This window comes from Ciona robusta, chromosome 8, assembly GCF_009617815.1.
Source record: "Ciona robusta chromosome 8, ASM961781v2".
In the NCBI taxonomy this organism is placed as follows: Eukaryota; Metazoa; Chordata; class Ascidiacea; order Phlebobranchia; family Cionidae; genus Ciona; species Ciona robusta.
The window spans coordinates 2,501,647-2,519,679 of record NC_143242.1 but is presented as its reverse complement, the minus strand read 5'-3'; the positions used below and the strand labels follow the sequence as shown (position 1 = coordinate 2,519,679).

General features: G+C 33.3%; 4 protein-coding genes across 6 annotated transcripts; 2 read left to right on the top strand and 2 right to left on the bottom strand.

Moving 5' to 3' along the window:
- The first annotated feature begins 158 nt into the window (after window positions 1-158).
- On the top strand, window positions 159-1,092 carry LOC149732236 (cyclin-Q-like). Its single transcript, XM_089883662.1, has one exon. The coding sequence runs from the start codon at window positions 291-293 to the stop codon at window positions 1,026-1,028; it is 738 nt and encodes a 245-aa protein (XP_089739788.1). The 5' UTR covers window positions 159-290; the 3' UTR covers window positions 1,029-1,092.
- On the bottom strand, window positions 901-1,757 carry LOC149732235 (ribonuclease P protein subunit p14-like). Its single transcript, XM_089883661.1, has 3 exons — window positions 1,576-1,757; window positions 1,391-1,475; window positions 901-1,328 (listed from the first exon to the last, which is right to left on the bottom strand). The coding sequence occupies exons 1-3, from the start codon at window positions 1,650-1,652 to the stop codon at window positions 1,125-1,127; spliced, it is 366 nt and encodes a 121-aa protein (XP_089739787.1). The 5' UTR covers window positions 1,653-1,757; the 3' UTR covers window positions 901-1,124.
- On the bottom strand, window positions 1,755-3,283 carry LOC149732234 (queuosine-tRNA galactosyltransferase-like). 2 transcript variants are annotated; one of them, XM_089883635.1, is made up of 3 exons: window positions 2,795-3,283; window positions 2,574-2,662; window positions 1,755-2,518 (listed from the first exon to the last, which is right to left on the bottom strand). In XM_089883635.1, exons 1-3 carry the CDS (start codon window positions 3,033-3,035, stop codon window positions 1,856-1,858), a joined length of 993 nt encoding a protein of 330 aa, XP_089739761.1. In that variant the 5' UTR covers window positions 3,036-3,283; the 3' UTR covers window positions 1,755-1,855. The 2 variants fall into 2 exon arrangements, with proteins under 2 accessions (XP_089739761.1, XP_089739760.1); XM_089883634.1 differs by having other exon boundaries at window positions 2,574-2,725; window positions 2,795-3,273.
- Window positions 3,284-4,857: 1,574 nt separating this feature from the next.
- LOC149732233 (uncharacterized) lies at window positions 4,858-17,363 on the top strand. 2 transcript variants are annotated; one of them, XM_089883583.1, is made up of 19 exons: window positions 4,858-5,069; window positions 6,759-6,843; window positions 6,933-7,049; window positions 7,379-8,185; window positions 8,568-8,617; window positions 8,902-8,950; window positions 9,212-9,334; window positions 9,709-9,807; window positions 10,415-10,491; window positions 10,886-11,026; window positions 11,534-11,683; window positions 12,109-12,214; window positions 12,956-13,110; window positions 13,365-13,446; window positions 13,808-13,984; window positions 14,589-14,789; window positions 15,548-15,712; window positions 16,295-16,444; window positions 16,734-17,363. In XM_089883583.1, exons 1-19 carry the CDS (start codon window positions 4,981-4,983, stop codon window positions 16,899-16,901), a joined length of 2,991 nt encoding a protein of 996 aa, XP_089739709.1. In that variant the 5' UTR covers window positions 4,858-4,980; the 3' UTR covers window positions 16,902-17,363. The 2 variants fall into 2 exon arrangements, with proteins under 2 accessions (XP_089739709.1, XP_089739710.1); XM_089883584.1 differs by lacking the exon at window positions 4,858-5,069 and adding an exon at window positions 5,203-6,000.
- Window positions 17,364-18,033: the final 670 nt, after the last annotated feature.

Genomic DNA, 18,033 nt, shown 5'->3' with positions numbered 1-18,033 from the left:
AAGTTACCGCTTTATTATCGGCGTTTTTAGGGAGAGCTATAAACGTACTCTTGAGGTTACACACTTGTTAAATAGAACCACGCGGTAGTGGAAATTTACGGCATCGAGCAGTTATCGAACGCGGTTTTCTTGCGCAATATGTAGTTGCCGACTCCGCAAAACGGGCAATATGTAGTTGCCGAGTCAGCAAAACGGATTTAGAACAAATTTGTTGTGCAAATATAGTAAGAGCACTCATAACCGGCACTGAGTACTGTATTACCCCTACTTTCGTTTCTGCCTTAATTACAATGAGTGTTATGCTATTTTGCAGAATGGACAGTGATCAAAAAACACACATTGAAGTAGTTAAATTCATTGTGAAATGCTCTATAAAACTCAGTTTGCAGGATACTGTTCAAGCCAGCTCCATTATTCTTTATCACCGATTCTTTAAACACTGCTCTGTGGAGGAATATGATCCATACACCATAGCAGCAACGGCTATTTGTCTTGCAACAAAAGTAGAAGAACAACACACCAGATTGAGAGATATTGTAAATGTGTGCCATCGAACATGTCACCCTGATTTAAAACCATTGGAACTCGACTCTGAATTTTGGAACCTGAGAGACACTATTGCATCATGCGAATTATTGATGTTGAGAGTGTTGAAGTTTAATGTAACATGCATACACCCACACAAGTATCTCCTGCATTACTTGATGTCCCTATCACACTTGTTTACCAGGACAGAGTGGCTAAAAAGCATGGTCAGCGATGTGGCATGGGCACTTTTAAATGACAGTTACATCTCAAACACATGTTTAAACCACGGCCCAGAAATTTATGCAATCTCTGTCATAGACTTGGCACTGCAAAGTTGCAAAATTAAAGTGCCTCTTAACGAACACGCAGATAAAAAATGGTGGCAAGTATTTTATGAAGCTGCAACCAAGGAAGCAATGTTAATGGTTCAACGTGACATCGCACATACAATAAACCTAGCAAATTCTATTGCGCAAAACAACAACAAAAATCATAAGTAAAAGCCTATCTTTTTAACGGATTGCAAATTTTTTTAGTTGCCTAAATAAAATCATGATTTTAGAATATCCTGTATTGCAACCAGTAACCATAAAATATCATACACACTGTGTGGTATCTTTCAAACTGTCCATTTCATCTTTAATGTCCAGTACAGTGATACAACATTTTTTACCATCGATATCGCCTTTCAGTGTTAAAGCTGTCCACAATTTTGAGGCATACATTGAGTTAATTGCAATTATACCTCTGCCGGAGTCGGGATCAAAGTACTTTAAATCTGGGTCATGACCTAACCCAACCTAAAATGACGAGTACATAATAGTATGGAAATTAAGAAACCATGCATTTAAGAAGTGCAAACCATTCCATGTAAGGTCATCATTGCAGAGTATAAAACAGCTCTCATTTTCCCCTCTTCACTGGATACAGAATCACCTTCAAATTTCCTAATTAGAAAACATGGTTAGATGCTGAAGTGAAGTGTCTTGTATGCTAGTTAAAAAAAATATTATTTGAATCTACCAAGAAATTTTAAGTATTGCTTACAATCGGAAGTCCATGTAACAGATATGATCACTTCTCTTCTTTTTGTGCAATGCACATATTTCCACTGGATTAGTCATAGCGACAGTTGTACAACTATACACTTTTGCTCTTTCATGCCTTCCGATGCATTGTTATTTACAAGCAATGTGTTTACAGGGTAACACTATTAAAATAACAGATCTGAAATGGGTAAGTGCATATTAATTGATGTCATTTATAGAAATATTCGGAAAGCGGTTTGTATAAAATTCATATCTAACACGTGATCACAGGTATTATGTCAACTGAAATGAACATAATCTACCCCCTCGACCAAGTTTAGCGATTTAAGGTTCATTTCAAACACACCATCAGTTAAATCAAGTTTAACACATATAACGAAAGGTTTACTGGCATCCTTAAAATGAACAATTGGAATTCTTGGTTTTTTCTGCTCGGTAGATAGTTCATAAATGTACACTCCTTTGGAAATTTTTTTGGTGTCAACATCACAAAAACAATGAACCTTTTCTTTGTTCTCTCTGCTCAAATCTCTGTAAAATCTCCTGCCTTGTTTTCCAGCATTCCAAATGGTAAACGGAGGCCACTTGCAAAGAACATTTTTCTGCAATTCTTTGATCCGCAAATCCCATAATGTAGTCTCCGATATAGAAAATGTAGTTGCACCAGAATGGTGGCGGTAAGTTAAAAGTGGTCTGTCTACTCTATGCAATTTCCCTTTTAATTCCAGAAATCGCAAAAAGAAAATATAATCCTCCGGAACACCCTTTCCTTCCTCACTAAAGCCCCCAACTAAATTAAATACGGATTTATGGCAGAACCAGGAAGGCATGACAACAGTTGGCCCATGTGATGTATAGATTTGTGTGTACAGCTGAGATGAACTGATGGTGTTTATCCAACGTGTGTATCGAACAGTTGCATCTTCTGGTTCTCTGATAACCTACAGTTTGATTGACATGATTTTTGTTTTCATATTAGAGTAAAAGGTTTCGTACCTGACAGCCAATTAATGTTAAAGGTGGCAATGAAAGAGCTGCAGTTAATTGGTCTTTTATTCTGTCTGGATGCATTACATCATCAATGTCTAGAAAACAAAGATATTCTCCTTTACTTTGTTCAACGCATCTATTCTTTGCAAAGCCACAACCTAAAACAAAGTGTCAAAAAGTTAAACTTTTGAAATAATACAGCAAAAAAATAGTTTCATGTTGCTTACCTTTAGGCGTATTAAAAAGGCTGCTAATGCTTAGACTAATATTTCTTGATTTCAATTTTTTTGAAAAACTGTTTACTTTTTCCATAGAAGAATCCGTACTTCCATCGTTAAATATACATAGTTCCAATGGTCCTCTGTGCGTTTGGTCTAAAACGGACTGAATGCACGAATTCACAAACTGCTCACCGTTGTAAATTGGTGTGATTATAGATACCAGCGGGTTGTTCGTAACAGTCCCCATACTAATAGCACTTACGCCAACGTCTGGGTATATTGCGCCACTGTATACTACCTAGGCCTATAGAGTTGGAAACCTGAAGTTTCAAATTACTCTGGCAGCCATAATTTTTGACAGATAAAATACATTTCTCGAGTTGTAATCTATTTTCTTTGCTTATTTTTGAGCACGTTATTAAGCACGTTATTGAGCACGTTAGTGGTCATATAGATCCTTTTTCGTCGAACAGTTGTTCTTGTTGTTGTTGTTTTTTTCGTGACTTTTTCCGCACTTATCTTAATTCTTAATTCTAGCATTTTTCTTTATTCTCCTGATTGAAATCAAATCAAAATATATATTTATAATTTTTAGACTAAATTTTCAGATTTAAAACCGCATGATTAGCGATTAATTAACGATTCCTTTCTTCATGTACTTTACATAGCGGAAACACTTTTTGGGAGGGAACGACGGCACGTGTTGGTGAGATAAGAAATCCACACAACGATTCACGACTGAATCAAACTTTAAATGCACCACTCTTATACCGTATTATCATTAATCGTAATTGAAACATCATTTTTAATTCAACATCATATGATTAATATTAACTTCTAACATTACCTAATTACTGATTACGGTTTGTCAAAATTCATGAAAACAAACGTTTTTAAGCGACGACAACGTTAACTAGTGTAAGTTTACAATAAACAAATGGTACAGGAGTTGTACAAAGCGTTCTTACACATATTCTTTACCAATCACTTAATATTCATACGTCATAAGTTTCATAGTTATACTACATGAATAAATACATTCTGCCTACTGCTCCACAGTCACCAATGGCGACTAGAACCCGTTTTGTTGGTTACTTCAGATTTGTTTTTGATCGAGCCTAGTCGACCGTTGTAGTAAAAGGATTAATTAATATAGTAGGGTGGGGAAAGATGGGACACCTTTCCATTTTGTTTTTTCTTTTCATTTGGTAGTAAACAAAGAACATTTACTGAATTATAAAACCGTTATATATATATATATATTTCTAACAAACCGTTTGTGTAAATGTTTTTAAATGAATTTATTAAATAATTAAATTTCCTAAACAAGCGCTAAACTGTAAGCGTTAACCTACCAAATAACTAACTGGCCTAATAAACTTAAATAGTTGGTGTGGTTTTTATAATAAACAGCTAAAACCTCCCAAAACCACTGTACGCCTATCTTTTACAATGGAGACCAAGCAAAATGGGGACGGAGTTGGCGGTCACGTGAATAGAAAAAAGAATATATCACGGTTTTGGGCAGTTGCGCGTTCTACTCTTTTTTATTTCTGTGAACCCGACCGATAAAGGCACGGTAACTTTCTTTTTTACCCCCTTTCTTGTTATACAAAACTCAACATAGTAAGAGAAAAGTCTGTTTTCTAGAGAATAAACTCCCATGAGATAAGCTGTATCGGCGATGTTGACTGTTGACATTAATTAATATTGAGACTGTGGAATGTGACATCACTTCAGTCGTCAAGTTGCTACAAAGCCTAGTTTAAATCAAATCCCATTCGCATATTGGTGAGGCACATATATTTCAATGCGCTGCGCATTTATTTTTAGGACCCAAAAGGAATTCCAAAATGATATTTGGATTTCGCGGCAAAATAAAACTTACAAAACCGCTTTGATGGTTAGTAGACCGATAAAATTTATCCTGTTCCTCGGTCCCTTTGCAGTCGGCAATATGGTTCCGGGCAAAATAACCCAATTGAACGACGGCACGTATTGGATATTTGGATTTCGCGGCAAAATAAAACTTACAAAACCGCTTTGATGTTTAGTAGACCGATAAAATTTAACCTGTTCCTCGGTCCCTTTCCAGTCGGCAATATGGTTCCGGGCAAAATAACCCAATTGAACGACGGCACGTATTGGATATTTGGATTTCGCGGCAAAATAAAACTTACAAAACCGCTTTGATGTTTAGTAGACCGGTCAAATTTAACCTATTCCTCGGTCCCTTTGCAGTCGGCAATATGGTTCCGGGCAAAATAACCCAATTGAAAATGTTAGTTAATGTTAAAATATTATATTTATAAATATATATGTGATGCTTTCCATTTATCTTTATGCGAGCGCATTTGAAACAAATGTATGTAACACACAGGTTAAGGTATGGTGCAATTTTAGTAAGGAGAAAACCTTTTTTCCTTTGAATATATCAGTTGGCGGGAACAAGAACTTGACCCTGGTTTGTTTTTTATAAATTTGCATACATTACGTGAAGGCTTTCCGAATGATAATAATAACTTTTATTTGTCTCTTCGATTACGGTAGCGAAGATTTAGAAATGTTTTAAACGAAAAGACAGGATGTAGCGACAAAAAACGGATATGTTTTAAAGATGTTGAAAAATATCGCCAATGTTATAATGACAACGCCTACATTTGCATTATACAGTTTCGTGTATGTTCGTTGCCATATAAATGAACATGAATGAATGTAGTATTGAAATACATTGGGGTCTATGGACAACTAATGCTGTTGTTATGGTTACTTTTACTTGTTAGTCTGTAATCTTCTATAAAAAGTTTGGTTTTATTTGGAATTAAATTAACTGATACTCTTTAGTTTTACCCCTTTTTTATTTGAATGTTGACCCAATATTATTGTATTATGTTGTTTATATATAAAACAAACATTACATCAACTAAAGCTGTGCTGGTACTGTATGGTATTTGTCCTTGAAGGTACATTGGTACCATGACAGCTGTGTTTATTTGAATTTCTATCTTATTATTTATAGGCACATGGTTAAAAGTTTAGTTTCTGGCGAATTTGTATGTTTTTAGGTGTATACTATATAATATAATGCATAGGTTTTATGTTTTAGGTACATTTTATTGGAATTCCATAGAAATGATTAGCCTTTAGTTTACTATTTACTTAAAATCAAGTGTAAACATGCATGGACAAGAACAGGGTGCTGTTAAACCAAGGTAAATGTTGCATAACAGTTCACTTTTTCATGCAAGTTTGAAATTGCCACATTCAACCTTTACAATGCAGTATGTCTCACATTGTGTAAAGTGGTTGCTTTAGTCTTTAATGTTTAATTGTAAGGTTTCAAAACTTAGTTTTGTTTTAATGATATAAATATATTGAATTTATACTGTAGTACTGTTTTATGAAATGTGTGAGTGATTAATCCAATGTTTGCAATATATTATGGTTTACTGTCTATGCTGTTTTTTTAAATTATTAAATAGATACTTGGCATTAAGTGTTATTGTTATCATGTTGTGCAATACCTTGTAACTAAGTAGTCACTACAGGTCATACAGCCAGAGTTTAACAAGAGACAAATAGGAAGTAGACAAAGCCCAATACACAATACAGTGCAGGGCTCGAAATTAGTTACAAAGCGGTGTTTGAAATGTGATATGCTGTTCTGTTTTGTTTAAAGTATACAATGCTACTAGTTTTCAAACTGTTTTTCTTGTATTTTGTTTTATTTTAGCTTACTGAGGCATTGAGTTTTTGATTGCTGTTTTGTTGTAAACAGTTATAGTTATTTTCCTACCCTGTATTTTTCTAACAGTGATGTGGCCTTAGATATTATTATGCAACCTTACGTAAGCTGTTTGTTGACTGCTGTTTCCACGTTCTGCTGATAGATTAATTAGACGACAGCATACATAAAATTTGTTTTGCTTTTAAATTTCCTTTTATGTGACTGTTATTCTTTGTATTTCAGACAAAGTGTTATTACAAATTACTTTGGCAGTAGTCCTCAGAATCTTAATCTGCATAGTACAGCTGAAGTTAAGTTGCTGCACGAAGTAAGTATTAGGTACTGTGCCATGTTACTACATGCGTGAACCATTGCTAGACTGTCTTTCATTTATCCATTGTTTTTGTCGTTACATAGACCCCGGCAAAAAAACATCAATCTAATAGAAAAGTGTGTAGGAAATTGCAGTGTGTTGTGTCAGCTGATATCATTGTAATATCCGATGAGGACGACGCACCGGCTGTAAACACAGATGTAAGTTGCTACTATTGTTATAAAGTTTTTGTATATATACAGTGAAGAAAATCAATTAATTAGTAATTACCAAAATTATTGTAAACATACTAGTTAAATTAGTACAAATTGCCAAATTGGTAAAATAAATAATATATATATGTATATATATACATATATATATATATATATATATATATATATATTAAATGAATGCCTACAGTTTGGAATTCATTATTTTTGTATCAGGCATAGTATTGTATACAACACTAACAGCTAAAGTACGAAGGCTGGTTATTTTTTTCTTTAAGTTGGTTACTTACTTTATAAAGTAAATGTGTTTTTCTCAGGTAAAGGCTCCTGTTGTAATAAGTTTATTAGATGATTCACCACTACAAGTGAATATGATCGATATTTCCAACAAATGTGACTTCAGAAAAAGCAAGAAAATGATCAAGGAAGAAATTAAGGATTTTCCTAAAAAACAGTTCAAATCCATAAAATCCGTAAAGGGCAATGCTGTTTCAAAAAGACTTGTCAATGGGGCAAATTGCACAGACGAGAAACAACAGGACACTGGCAATATTAATTGCCTTGGTGCAGACAGAAACATATGGTCAGACTATTTAAACGACTGTGCAAATCCTCTTGCGACGTGCTCAAAATCTGATACCTCATCACTGTCTTCCAATGATTGTTTCATATCCAGCATTACAACACCAATCAAAAGCACCATTAACAATGGTTACGAAAGTAATTTGAGCTGCCCTGAAAACCTGCGTGTTAAACGAAAACCACAAGACTCTGATTCACCAGCACACAAACGAAAGAAGATAGATGACCATATGAGCCCAAGTAAAAACAGTTTAAAAAGTTCACAACGCATATTCACAAATAAAACTAGTCCTACTGAAAAGACTGTCAACGTAAAACCAAGTTCACCTGGAAAAACCAAAGTTAACCAACGAACTAAATCTTTCTCGCCGCCAAAAAATCTCCTTGATATATACGAAACAAAAAACCTGGATGTATCAGATGGACTTTCCGACGAAGATGATTTTGATCTTCCAGCATTCTGTAACATTCAACCTCCTGCTCTTTGTAACTTAAACTCTTTAATGGAGAACAGTTCAATTGACGATGTTCCAAAAACTGAGGTGATCTACAACTACAAGCATCATAAATTTTTTTTCATGTATAATATACAGATAATCAGATATATATGCATATGTTTTTATTTCATGTTCAAATCATTCCATGGTAAATAACTAAGTATGTATAGTTGATGAGTCATGTAAAAAGTATGTATGTATATATAATATATACTATAGACTATAGTATATCTTTAACATATAATGAGTAATCTATCACACCAATTGGCCTTATGGCATTATCAGAACTTAGATAAACTGACAAAGAGATACATGTTGTGTATCCTGTATTCCTGTTCCCATATGGATGTTACTTCAGATAAACTAAGTAGTGTTGATTTACACTCCCACACTCCGTACATTGAATAAATTTATCGATGTCTTTCAGGCTAACAGTTACTTCTCTGAAAGCGAAACCTCAAACAGACATTGGGAAAAGTAAGTAAAATCATGATATTTTAATTTTATTTTATTTGTATGACCCAATAAAACGATGCTTTTGCAGACCAATTTTCTGCTAGAAAAGTTAAAACTACAGTAGTCATCCAATTTTAAATAAAATAATCCTTTCATGCCCAAACCATTTGGGAAACCAACACACAAGATGTTAAACTCTCGAAATTTAGCTTTGTTTTTAAACTACCACTTTTGTTTTGAATCATAAAACTGCTCTAGTAAGTAAAAGCTAACCTAAGTTTTAAAATGGACTCAAATCTTTACAGAGAAGTTAGTCATTCAGACGAAATTGAAGATAAAAGTCTGGAAGAAATGGTAAATACCAAATATAGTTTACAGTGTGAAGTTTTTTGAATTTCACATTAGGTGAATGTTTATAAAGAACAAATAAACAACAAAGCTATTTTTTTAACCAAAGGATGTTTTGTAATTAGAGTATGGTTTAGATTGTTGGTATAAATTCAACCACAGAAGATAATGTTCATACTCAATATGCTGAATGTTTAAAAAGTACAAATCAACAGCAAGGTCATTTTCATTAAACTGTGTATATTTTGTAATTGGTCCTTTGTTTAGATTGTTGGTATAAATTCAACCACAGAAGATAATGTTCATACTCAATTTGAATGTTCTCCTATGGACTTCGACAGCCCAGTTTCATCTCAGGTTTCGGACAGCAGTGTTAACAACGTTCTTCAGGTTCGTTATCTCAAGCTTTGTTGGTCTCGTATTAAGAAATCTTTAACTTCTGTTTGTTAAAGTCGTTGTTCAATGTGTAAATCAAACATACCAGTGCTAGACTATCTAAAATAAAAAAAACATGAAAGTCTGTTTTTGCGTTTAATTTATCTACATGCATTCCAAGATAGTCTATGCCAAAAATTGCTACGTAATATTCAATAATGATATTGTGTTTTACTGTTTTTATTGTACTGTTTGGGGTACAGATAAAATATACCTGCATCAGTAAATTTTAAGCCTACTTTATGTACATAAGGCACATTACAACTCTATGATTTAGAAACTTTATTCATTGTAATAATAAACATATACAAAATTCTTTTTGGTTTTAGATGTTAAAAAGTTGTGAAAATAAAAACATTCCCCTGACACCCCGAAAGCAATCACGATCAACAAGTTTTGAAAGTTTCCACACACCACCTGAAACTAAGGTAATCTAAGACAACCAACATATATTGTATGTTGGGGGGAAGATAGGACAAGTTTTTATTCTATTTTCTTGCCCCATTTGGTAGTAAACATAGAACAATCAAGAATTATAAACCATATCCTCATGACTCCCATGGACTGTTGTAATTTGTTTAAAACACGATTAGGATATATCAATATTTGAATATTCTGTGATAACGGTGTCCCGTCTTCCCCCACCCTACTATATCACAGTTTTTCAATATTTAATTGGATTTATTGTAATTATAAAATTTAAAATGAAATAAGTGCAAAATATTTAATTCCAATTTCCAATATTATTGTGTTGTTCATCTTACTATAGTGAGATTGTTAGATTTAGTTACAAATAACCACATGGTGGGCACATACCAAGGGGCTCAGCATGATATTGTGTCGATATTCCCATTGGGAACTTTATGTTCAAAAATACTCCTAAAACTGGCAGATAAAAGAGTAATATTAAAATTCCTTTTAGCCCATTTTGTTAGCTCTGCTTGTAATTTCATTGCTGCTTGGCAAGGAAAATGTTTAACTTTGTTCTGTGATAAGCCTCAATTGTTCTAATATAATAACACTTCCTCTTTCTAGCCTAAGGAAAAATGCCATGTAAAGCGAACTAAGTTACGATTCACTTTAAATAGGATGGTGAGAGACAAACAAGAAGGGTAAGTTATATAGCGTAATAAACTAACACATTTTTTGTTTGTACAGCTTGCAATAAAATTTTGAATAATGAGGGACAAGTTCACTGTGAAATGTAATTTTAAAATGTACCGGAAGAATTATTATTATTACCTAAAAACATTGCAAAATGTTAATGTAACTGAATTTTCCACCAGTTTCTTTTAAAGCTTCATCATCCGCCATTTACAACACTGGACAACTCAGTTGTTACAAGGCATTAGCCAGACATGAATTTATCTAAAGTAGTCACCTGAACTTGTGTTTCAAAAACACTTAAATAGAAGCTGTTGATTTTAACCCTTAATGTGGTTTAAACTTCATGTATTTAAACAGAACATAGAAACTATATAAGCACGATTGATGTTCTTCCAACAGTGAGATGTTAAAACAAACAGAGGAGGATCTTCTTCAGTACGTAAAGTCCGGAGGAGTTTCTCGCTTCATCAACAGCAGCGATGAAGAGGATGAAGGATCGACGGAAGAACCCGATGATGAAGAATATAAAGTCCTGAGAGAGTAAGTTGAAATATGATCTTATAAATCAGAATGTAATACACTAATATATGAGATTTGTGTATGAGTTTTGAAAATGTAATATATATATATATATATATATATATATATATATATATATATATACATATATAAGTAGTATATATATTTTTTACGCTTTTTTAAAGTCCTAGAGTAAGTTGCTGTTATATTTTGTGTTTTGTCAGTGGTTGAAAACTTTATAATGCAATAGCCATTATTTCAGTTGAATGAAACTGTTTTTTTTTTGTCGCATAGTGCGGCAACTACAGTTGTGTTAACAAAGTTTCCCTGTTTCACAAAACAACTTGCCTTCTCATGCCTGATTTGATGTATGTAACTTTGTTCTCAACCTTTTTTTAATTTTTGTTTTTTTTTAATTGTTAATTTTCATGCATTTTTTTTAACGCAACATGACAGCCCCCTAAAAAAGCTTTAGTTAAAAAGCTCCAATCATTGTAGTTACTGACTTGTGTTCTCTCTCTTCACCAGAATGACTTCTTGCTCCGATGATTGCAAGGGATTACCTAACAATTGTCCACCTGTAAAACTGTTCAAAAAAGATCTTTTGTTTCGTTACTTTTGCCCCCATACTTTGCTTTATGTTGGCACGGAAGGAGAAGCTCCTAATGCTCTTTCGAGGTGATTATGGCCAACCTAAAAGGATTTCTTCGATAAGTTTTTTACATTTTTCAAAAAAAATTCGCCAAAGAAAATTTTATATATAGTAGGGTGGGGAAAGATGGGACACCTTTCGTTGTATTTTTTCTTCCCATTTGGTAGTAAACAATATACAATTAAAAATTTTAAAGTAATATATTACCGTATCTCCACGACTCCTATAGAGCGTTGTTATTTGTTTAAAATCCGATCAGGATATTTTGATAATATGTGCTAATGGTGTCCCATCTTTCCCCACCCTATTATATATTGGTTGTATTTTTGTAACTTTTAGACATTTTGCTGAATGTTTAAGTACAAAAACAATTTTACCTTATAATATTAATAAATATGCAAAAAATCTTAGTGTATATATTTCTCCAACCTTTTTTAACATTATGTCACAGATTAAAAGACGTTGCAAGTCAACTGAAATACTTAAAATCTGGTCACGTTCGTCAAATAATTGCAAACAAATCATCGCTTGTTAACATTATGCAGTGGCTGCTCAAGGTAAATTGACTTAAATATTTTTGATAAATTTAAATGAACTCTTGGTTTGAATTTTGCAATAATGCTCTTTATAGGAATTTTTAATACAATGGGTAGAATTTGAGATGTTTTGGTAAGTATTAAGAAGTTATAATCGCTTCGCTTTACCTTGTGCATGGCAATAGGTTATTTTCATTTAGTTGTTATTAACAAACTAAATCGTAAAAAATTGTTTACAAAAATTAATAACTTGCTGTATTAAAAGAATGCTACTTTGTTTAAACTCAGATTTAGCCAGGTATAAGACCAAAGCACCCATCAACATATAGTGTTGTTTAAAGTGAGGCATCAAATATTTGCATGGTAAACCTACACCTAATGTAGATAAACATGAAGACAATCTAGTCCCATGCACGTTGTTGTCTGTATTACCCCTGGTAGTATTGTAACTTGAGCCTGGGCTTTTACAAACATGCTGATTAACTGATTTAAGTACAACATATTAGGAAATCATTCTAGAGAGGCGACCAGGGATAGTATTCTTGGCTACTGACTTAAGTTAGTCGGTCGCGGTTACTATTGGTTACCGCGTTTTTTTATTCGGATGACTAAATTTTTGTGCATTTCTTATTACAGAAAATTTTAGTCTGTAAAATTTATTCGATTGATTTAGGTGGTGACTATTTGGTAGCTGAGAATACCACCCCTGGTATATGTTGTGTCCAACTTGTGTGTGTTAAAAAAACTTTTACTTTTGTACAGGTAGTGTCTTGCCACACTGATAGACAAATTGTAAACCAAGCAAAGAGTGTTTTGACCGATTTATTGCAAACGTATGGGCCATTAGACCCAAACAACTTTGATCAAATGTTTTGTAATTTTGGTGTCAAACCAGAAATTATGTCTTGCCACAAAACGTAAGTTTTTTAATCAATAAGTCAAAAATATTATGTTTTTACGTCTAAAATTAATTTTTCTTTTATTAAGTTTATGATATTAGACCCAAATTCAGCAGAAAATTCCTAAACTTTCTGACCCACTCACTTAAAAATGTGTTGAATATAAATAATATACTATATATATATTTACTATTTTTTTACTCGCCAGGAGAATTTACACTACAGTTGCTTTTCCCTGATATATTATAACTATAATACAATTTTACTTGCAGGGTACCCAAACCATGCTGCGTATGCAAGAAAAACAAACCCAGAATTTGTAATCTTCATTCTAATTTATGCCTTGTGTTAAAAGTGAGGAATATAGTATTGTAGTAAATGACTAATTGTTGTGGTTTTAAACAATACACATCATTTCAATTGTTCTAATTCTCATTAGTTCTCTATACTGCTCTGATTAGCAGTAGTGGCATGTCCATTGTATAAATGCCAAGCGGATTTTAATAAAGGACAATAGTTGTCTCATTTGTTAATATATCTAAATGTTCATGTGACAGCATGTTTTAAACAGCCAAAAAATATGAATAAGACACCCAAATTATCTGATTGAGTCAATTTTAATGTATAATAGAAAAAAATGTTTTTTCATTACCATATTTGTATACTATAAACACACAACATTTTCCATTATAACCTAAAATACATTACTTTTCAGATTTTTGCCTACTGCCTTCGAAACAGCACTTACAGAATAGCGGACATGGTTCTGGCCAAGTATGTAACGATATTCTGCATTATGTTGTCTATAACAAGCAAAGAAAGCGAATTAAAGTCTGTTTTAAGACAAGCTCTGTCCACCACAGTCAATGCTGTGCACAACTGGCAAGATATGGTAAGTAGCTGGCTTGTTGTCTGCTAGGTGTAGCGACCACCCTTATTTTCTTCAACTAAGTTTAAATAGGCGTCGAGTGACGTGGCAAAGTGGTTAGCGCCTGCCTGTAACCAAGAGGTTTAAGGCTTGTCCCTGCCACTATTGGGGCGTATGTATCCTTGGGTAAGACACTTTGCTCCAACCCAGTGGTCACTAATATGTTGTTCAAATTATCAGCCATACATAAAAAAATACAAATAATAATCACCCACAAAGTAACATACATAGTATAAGTCGTAAGCTGGAACAAGGTGTATGAACACCCATCCGACCCATGTTATAACAACTGTCGTTTTCCTCTCGACTATAACTATGATTTTACAATGTGTAGCAGTTTATGAAAAATATGCAATAATAAATTTAAAAAAAAATCACTTATGAATTCGTATTAACAGAGTAATCAAATTTTAAAACAAAATTGACTATTTAGTTACTACTGTATTACAAAAAAGGGCACTCTATATTTTTTTTTACTGTACTTGGTCTAGTCATATATTGTTTAGTCTTAAAACATGCTGTACCTTTTTACTTGCCATCATATTTTAATCCTAACATATTTTCACAGAGGTTAGTTGTAACAAGGGAGGTTTTAAACCACGTTGAAGACTACCACACGTTAGAAAATCTAGCATCTGATCTTCCAACCAATACAGCTCAATGCGTTCAGTTACGTCGAAGTCTTGCACAATCAGCATTACACCGATGTCTTGAGAATTCTCAAGTCAAAGATATTGTTCCACGTGGTATTGATAATGGAGATTTACAGGTGTGTTATATGCATGGTATTATAATATTATACTTGTATTATTTATAACAGTGCTCTTCAACTGGTGTGCACCAGTACAAGGGTATGCATCTCAAACTACAAAAGGGGGGTGCATCTCAAACTTCAACAATTTTCAGCAATAATATTCAGTTTTGAGCATTTTTATTAAATTGAGCCATTTTCCGATACAGTTTTTTTTATATGAATTCTATATCTCGTATCACTGGGAATTGCGAAACGCCTTGAGTTTTACGTTAAAGCAATCAGGGGTGGATGAGTTCGTCGCAACAACCTTAGGGGTTCACCAACCCCAAAAAGGTTAAAGAGCACTGATGTATAACATAATAATAACTTTTATTTGTCTCTTTGATTACAGTAGCAAAGATATTAAAATATTTTAAACGAAAAAGACAGGATATAGCGACAAAACAAGAGTTGTTAAAACATGCTTACAGTTAAAAAAGTCTGTAAATTTAGACAAGTAACATTATGTTGATTAATAAGTTTAATTTCCTGCCTAAATATTGTGAAAAGCAGGTAATTATAAAGTAATTTTGTGTTTATTCTACAGTTACAGCTAAAAATATGCTTGAATTATATTTAAAAAAACATCGGCTTCTAACTTTTGCAAAAAAACTTTTCATAAAATTCTCACCTTATAATAGGTTGCATAAAACCCAAATTATAATCTTTTAAACTGTTTTAAAATTAAAAATCCCAATTTTTGAAATATTTCTATGCAACATTCTGTTTTCCAGCCTGTTGCTGCTCTTTCAAAGAAACTAACGGTCCCAAATGTCCGTTCTTTCCTCAACAAATGCAACAAGCATGTATCTCACCTCAAGGTGCTACATGTATTATGGTCGTGCGTATTACTTGTGCAAATTTCTATCGGCAATGACAAAATACCAAAGCAACAGAAGGTAACGATTGAAAACAACCAATTATCAAAAATTAAGGTGTTCTGGTCATTTTTTCAAAGTTTTATTTAAAAGCATAAACTTTTCATTTAGAGCAGCATTTTTAAACAGGGGTTTTGGGGTAAATTCCTCGTATTTAAAAGGTAAATAAGCTACCAATCAAAATCCACATTAGTTTAAGGGACAGAAATATTGTGCCGATTGTAGTACTTTACCAGACATTGAACAACTCGTTGCCAAAAAGCAAGCGCATCTGTCTCATTAAATATAACTGATGTAATAAGGTTGTTTTTTCGTTTTTTTAATAAATGAGCGCCATATTACTTATTGGGGGTAAATCGGATAAGCATCTTTGTTGAAAAGGGTAAAGCTTACAAAAAGTTTAAGTACCACGGATTTCCACAACCTAATTAGTTAACTTACACTAGTAATTTATTATACACTTGGATGCACAAAGAAAATTTTATCAATGTTAGTATTTTAAAACACCACACAAACTGTTCATTGTTTTAAAGTATTTTTTTGTGATACCATGCTATTTTAATTTTGATTTTTCTGTAAAATGCTCTTTTTTTCAATACCCAGGCCCCATTGGACGAAATATCTGCAAGTCTTTCAGCATTAGATGTTGGAATAAGAGATGGTAGTTTATATTGCTCTGAAGTGAAGCATTTTATTCGATTAACAACAGCAAGGATAGATTTCCAATTGGAGGAAATGCCCAAGCAAATAAGTGTAGGTGTTTCTAAATATTAAAAATAGCATTAAAGAAATGAATTTAATGTTAATCCTAACATGCCTAATGGAAGTTGTTATAACACAGACAATGTTTTTCATACACAAATTATCAACCAAGCATAAAAAAATGAACAGATCCCCCCAAAAATAATTACTTACAAGGTAATACATGATAACTTGTAAGCTAGCACAAGGTGTATAAAACAGAACACCTGTGTTGTAACGACTGTCGTTTTCCGGCCACACGAGGATAAGGTAAGTTACATTAATTCATACATTCTTTCAGTACCAAAGAGGTATCTTCAAATACCTTCGTTCTTCTCGTGTGAGCGAGGAAATGGTCGATAGTCAGAACATAGAGACCGATCCGAATGACGATTTACGAGAAGCATCTCCAGAAAAAAATGTCGGTGTATCTGAAATAGCTTCTACAACCACTAAGCTCGAGACATAGTTGTCTTTTTTATTATTTTTTTTGCTACTACTGTTCCAAGGGTTTTTGTTAGGAAAACTTTTCAAAGTACAGCTGTTTTTTTTCCTAACCAACGAAGCGTTTTTACTGCTGTGTACTTCAATGATGCATTTGTTTTCTCTTCCATGACCATTCTTGAAGTATGTTGCAGTTTATGCGTCTCACTATACGATATTCAGGTGCCGATGGTGTGCCTTTCAAATATTTTTCTAAATTTGACAACAGAGATTAGCTACCTAAGTAATAAGCCATTTATTCATTCCTTGCGTTTTTTTTATTTTTTTCCGATGATTTTCAAACCTGTTTCTCACTACGCACTGTTTTTGCGATATTTCTTGCTTTTCTTTCCAGCACGCTTCGCAGTTGCTTTTCTAGATATTCTATTTCCTATTGTCTCTTTTCAAAGTAACTTTTAATTTACCAATTTACCAAATCTTCACGAAACTGTGGAATTGATCTTTAGAAGAATCTGACAGGTGTGTAAGTTAACAGGCATTATTTAAAGAATTTATTGATAATAACAAATAATAAGGCAAGGTATTTCAATAGAGTAGTTACTTACAGTGTATTTTAATGTTAAAAGACATACCGAAGTTTATATAGTTGGTAGAAGAGTTGTTACAGTATTCAATCAGGCTAATTCATAACCACATTTTTGGAAAGATTTACCTTGAACTTGAATAAATTGAATGAATATGGCCGGAAAACTACAGTCGTTACCACACGGACTTAACACCTCGTGCCAGCTTACGAGTAACCATGTATGTTACTTTGTGGGTGATTATTTTTTTTATGTATGGCTGATAATTTGGACAAACCATTAGTAACCACTGGGTTGGAGCAATTGTCGTTAAGTTTCTTGCCCAAAGACACATACGCCCACAACGGTAGCAGTGTCGAGCCTTGAACCTCTGGGTTACAGGCAGGCGCGCTAACCACTATGCCACGGCGCTGGACATTCTATCCACCTACTCGGTTTAGACAGACTTTAGACAACGCATGAGGTGTATAAAAGTGTATTATTTTCAACTGAGTATTCTTACGTATATTATTTAGTTTTATCATCTCTGTAATAGAAAGTTTTGTATATATTAATGTTTTTTCGAGGTACGTA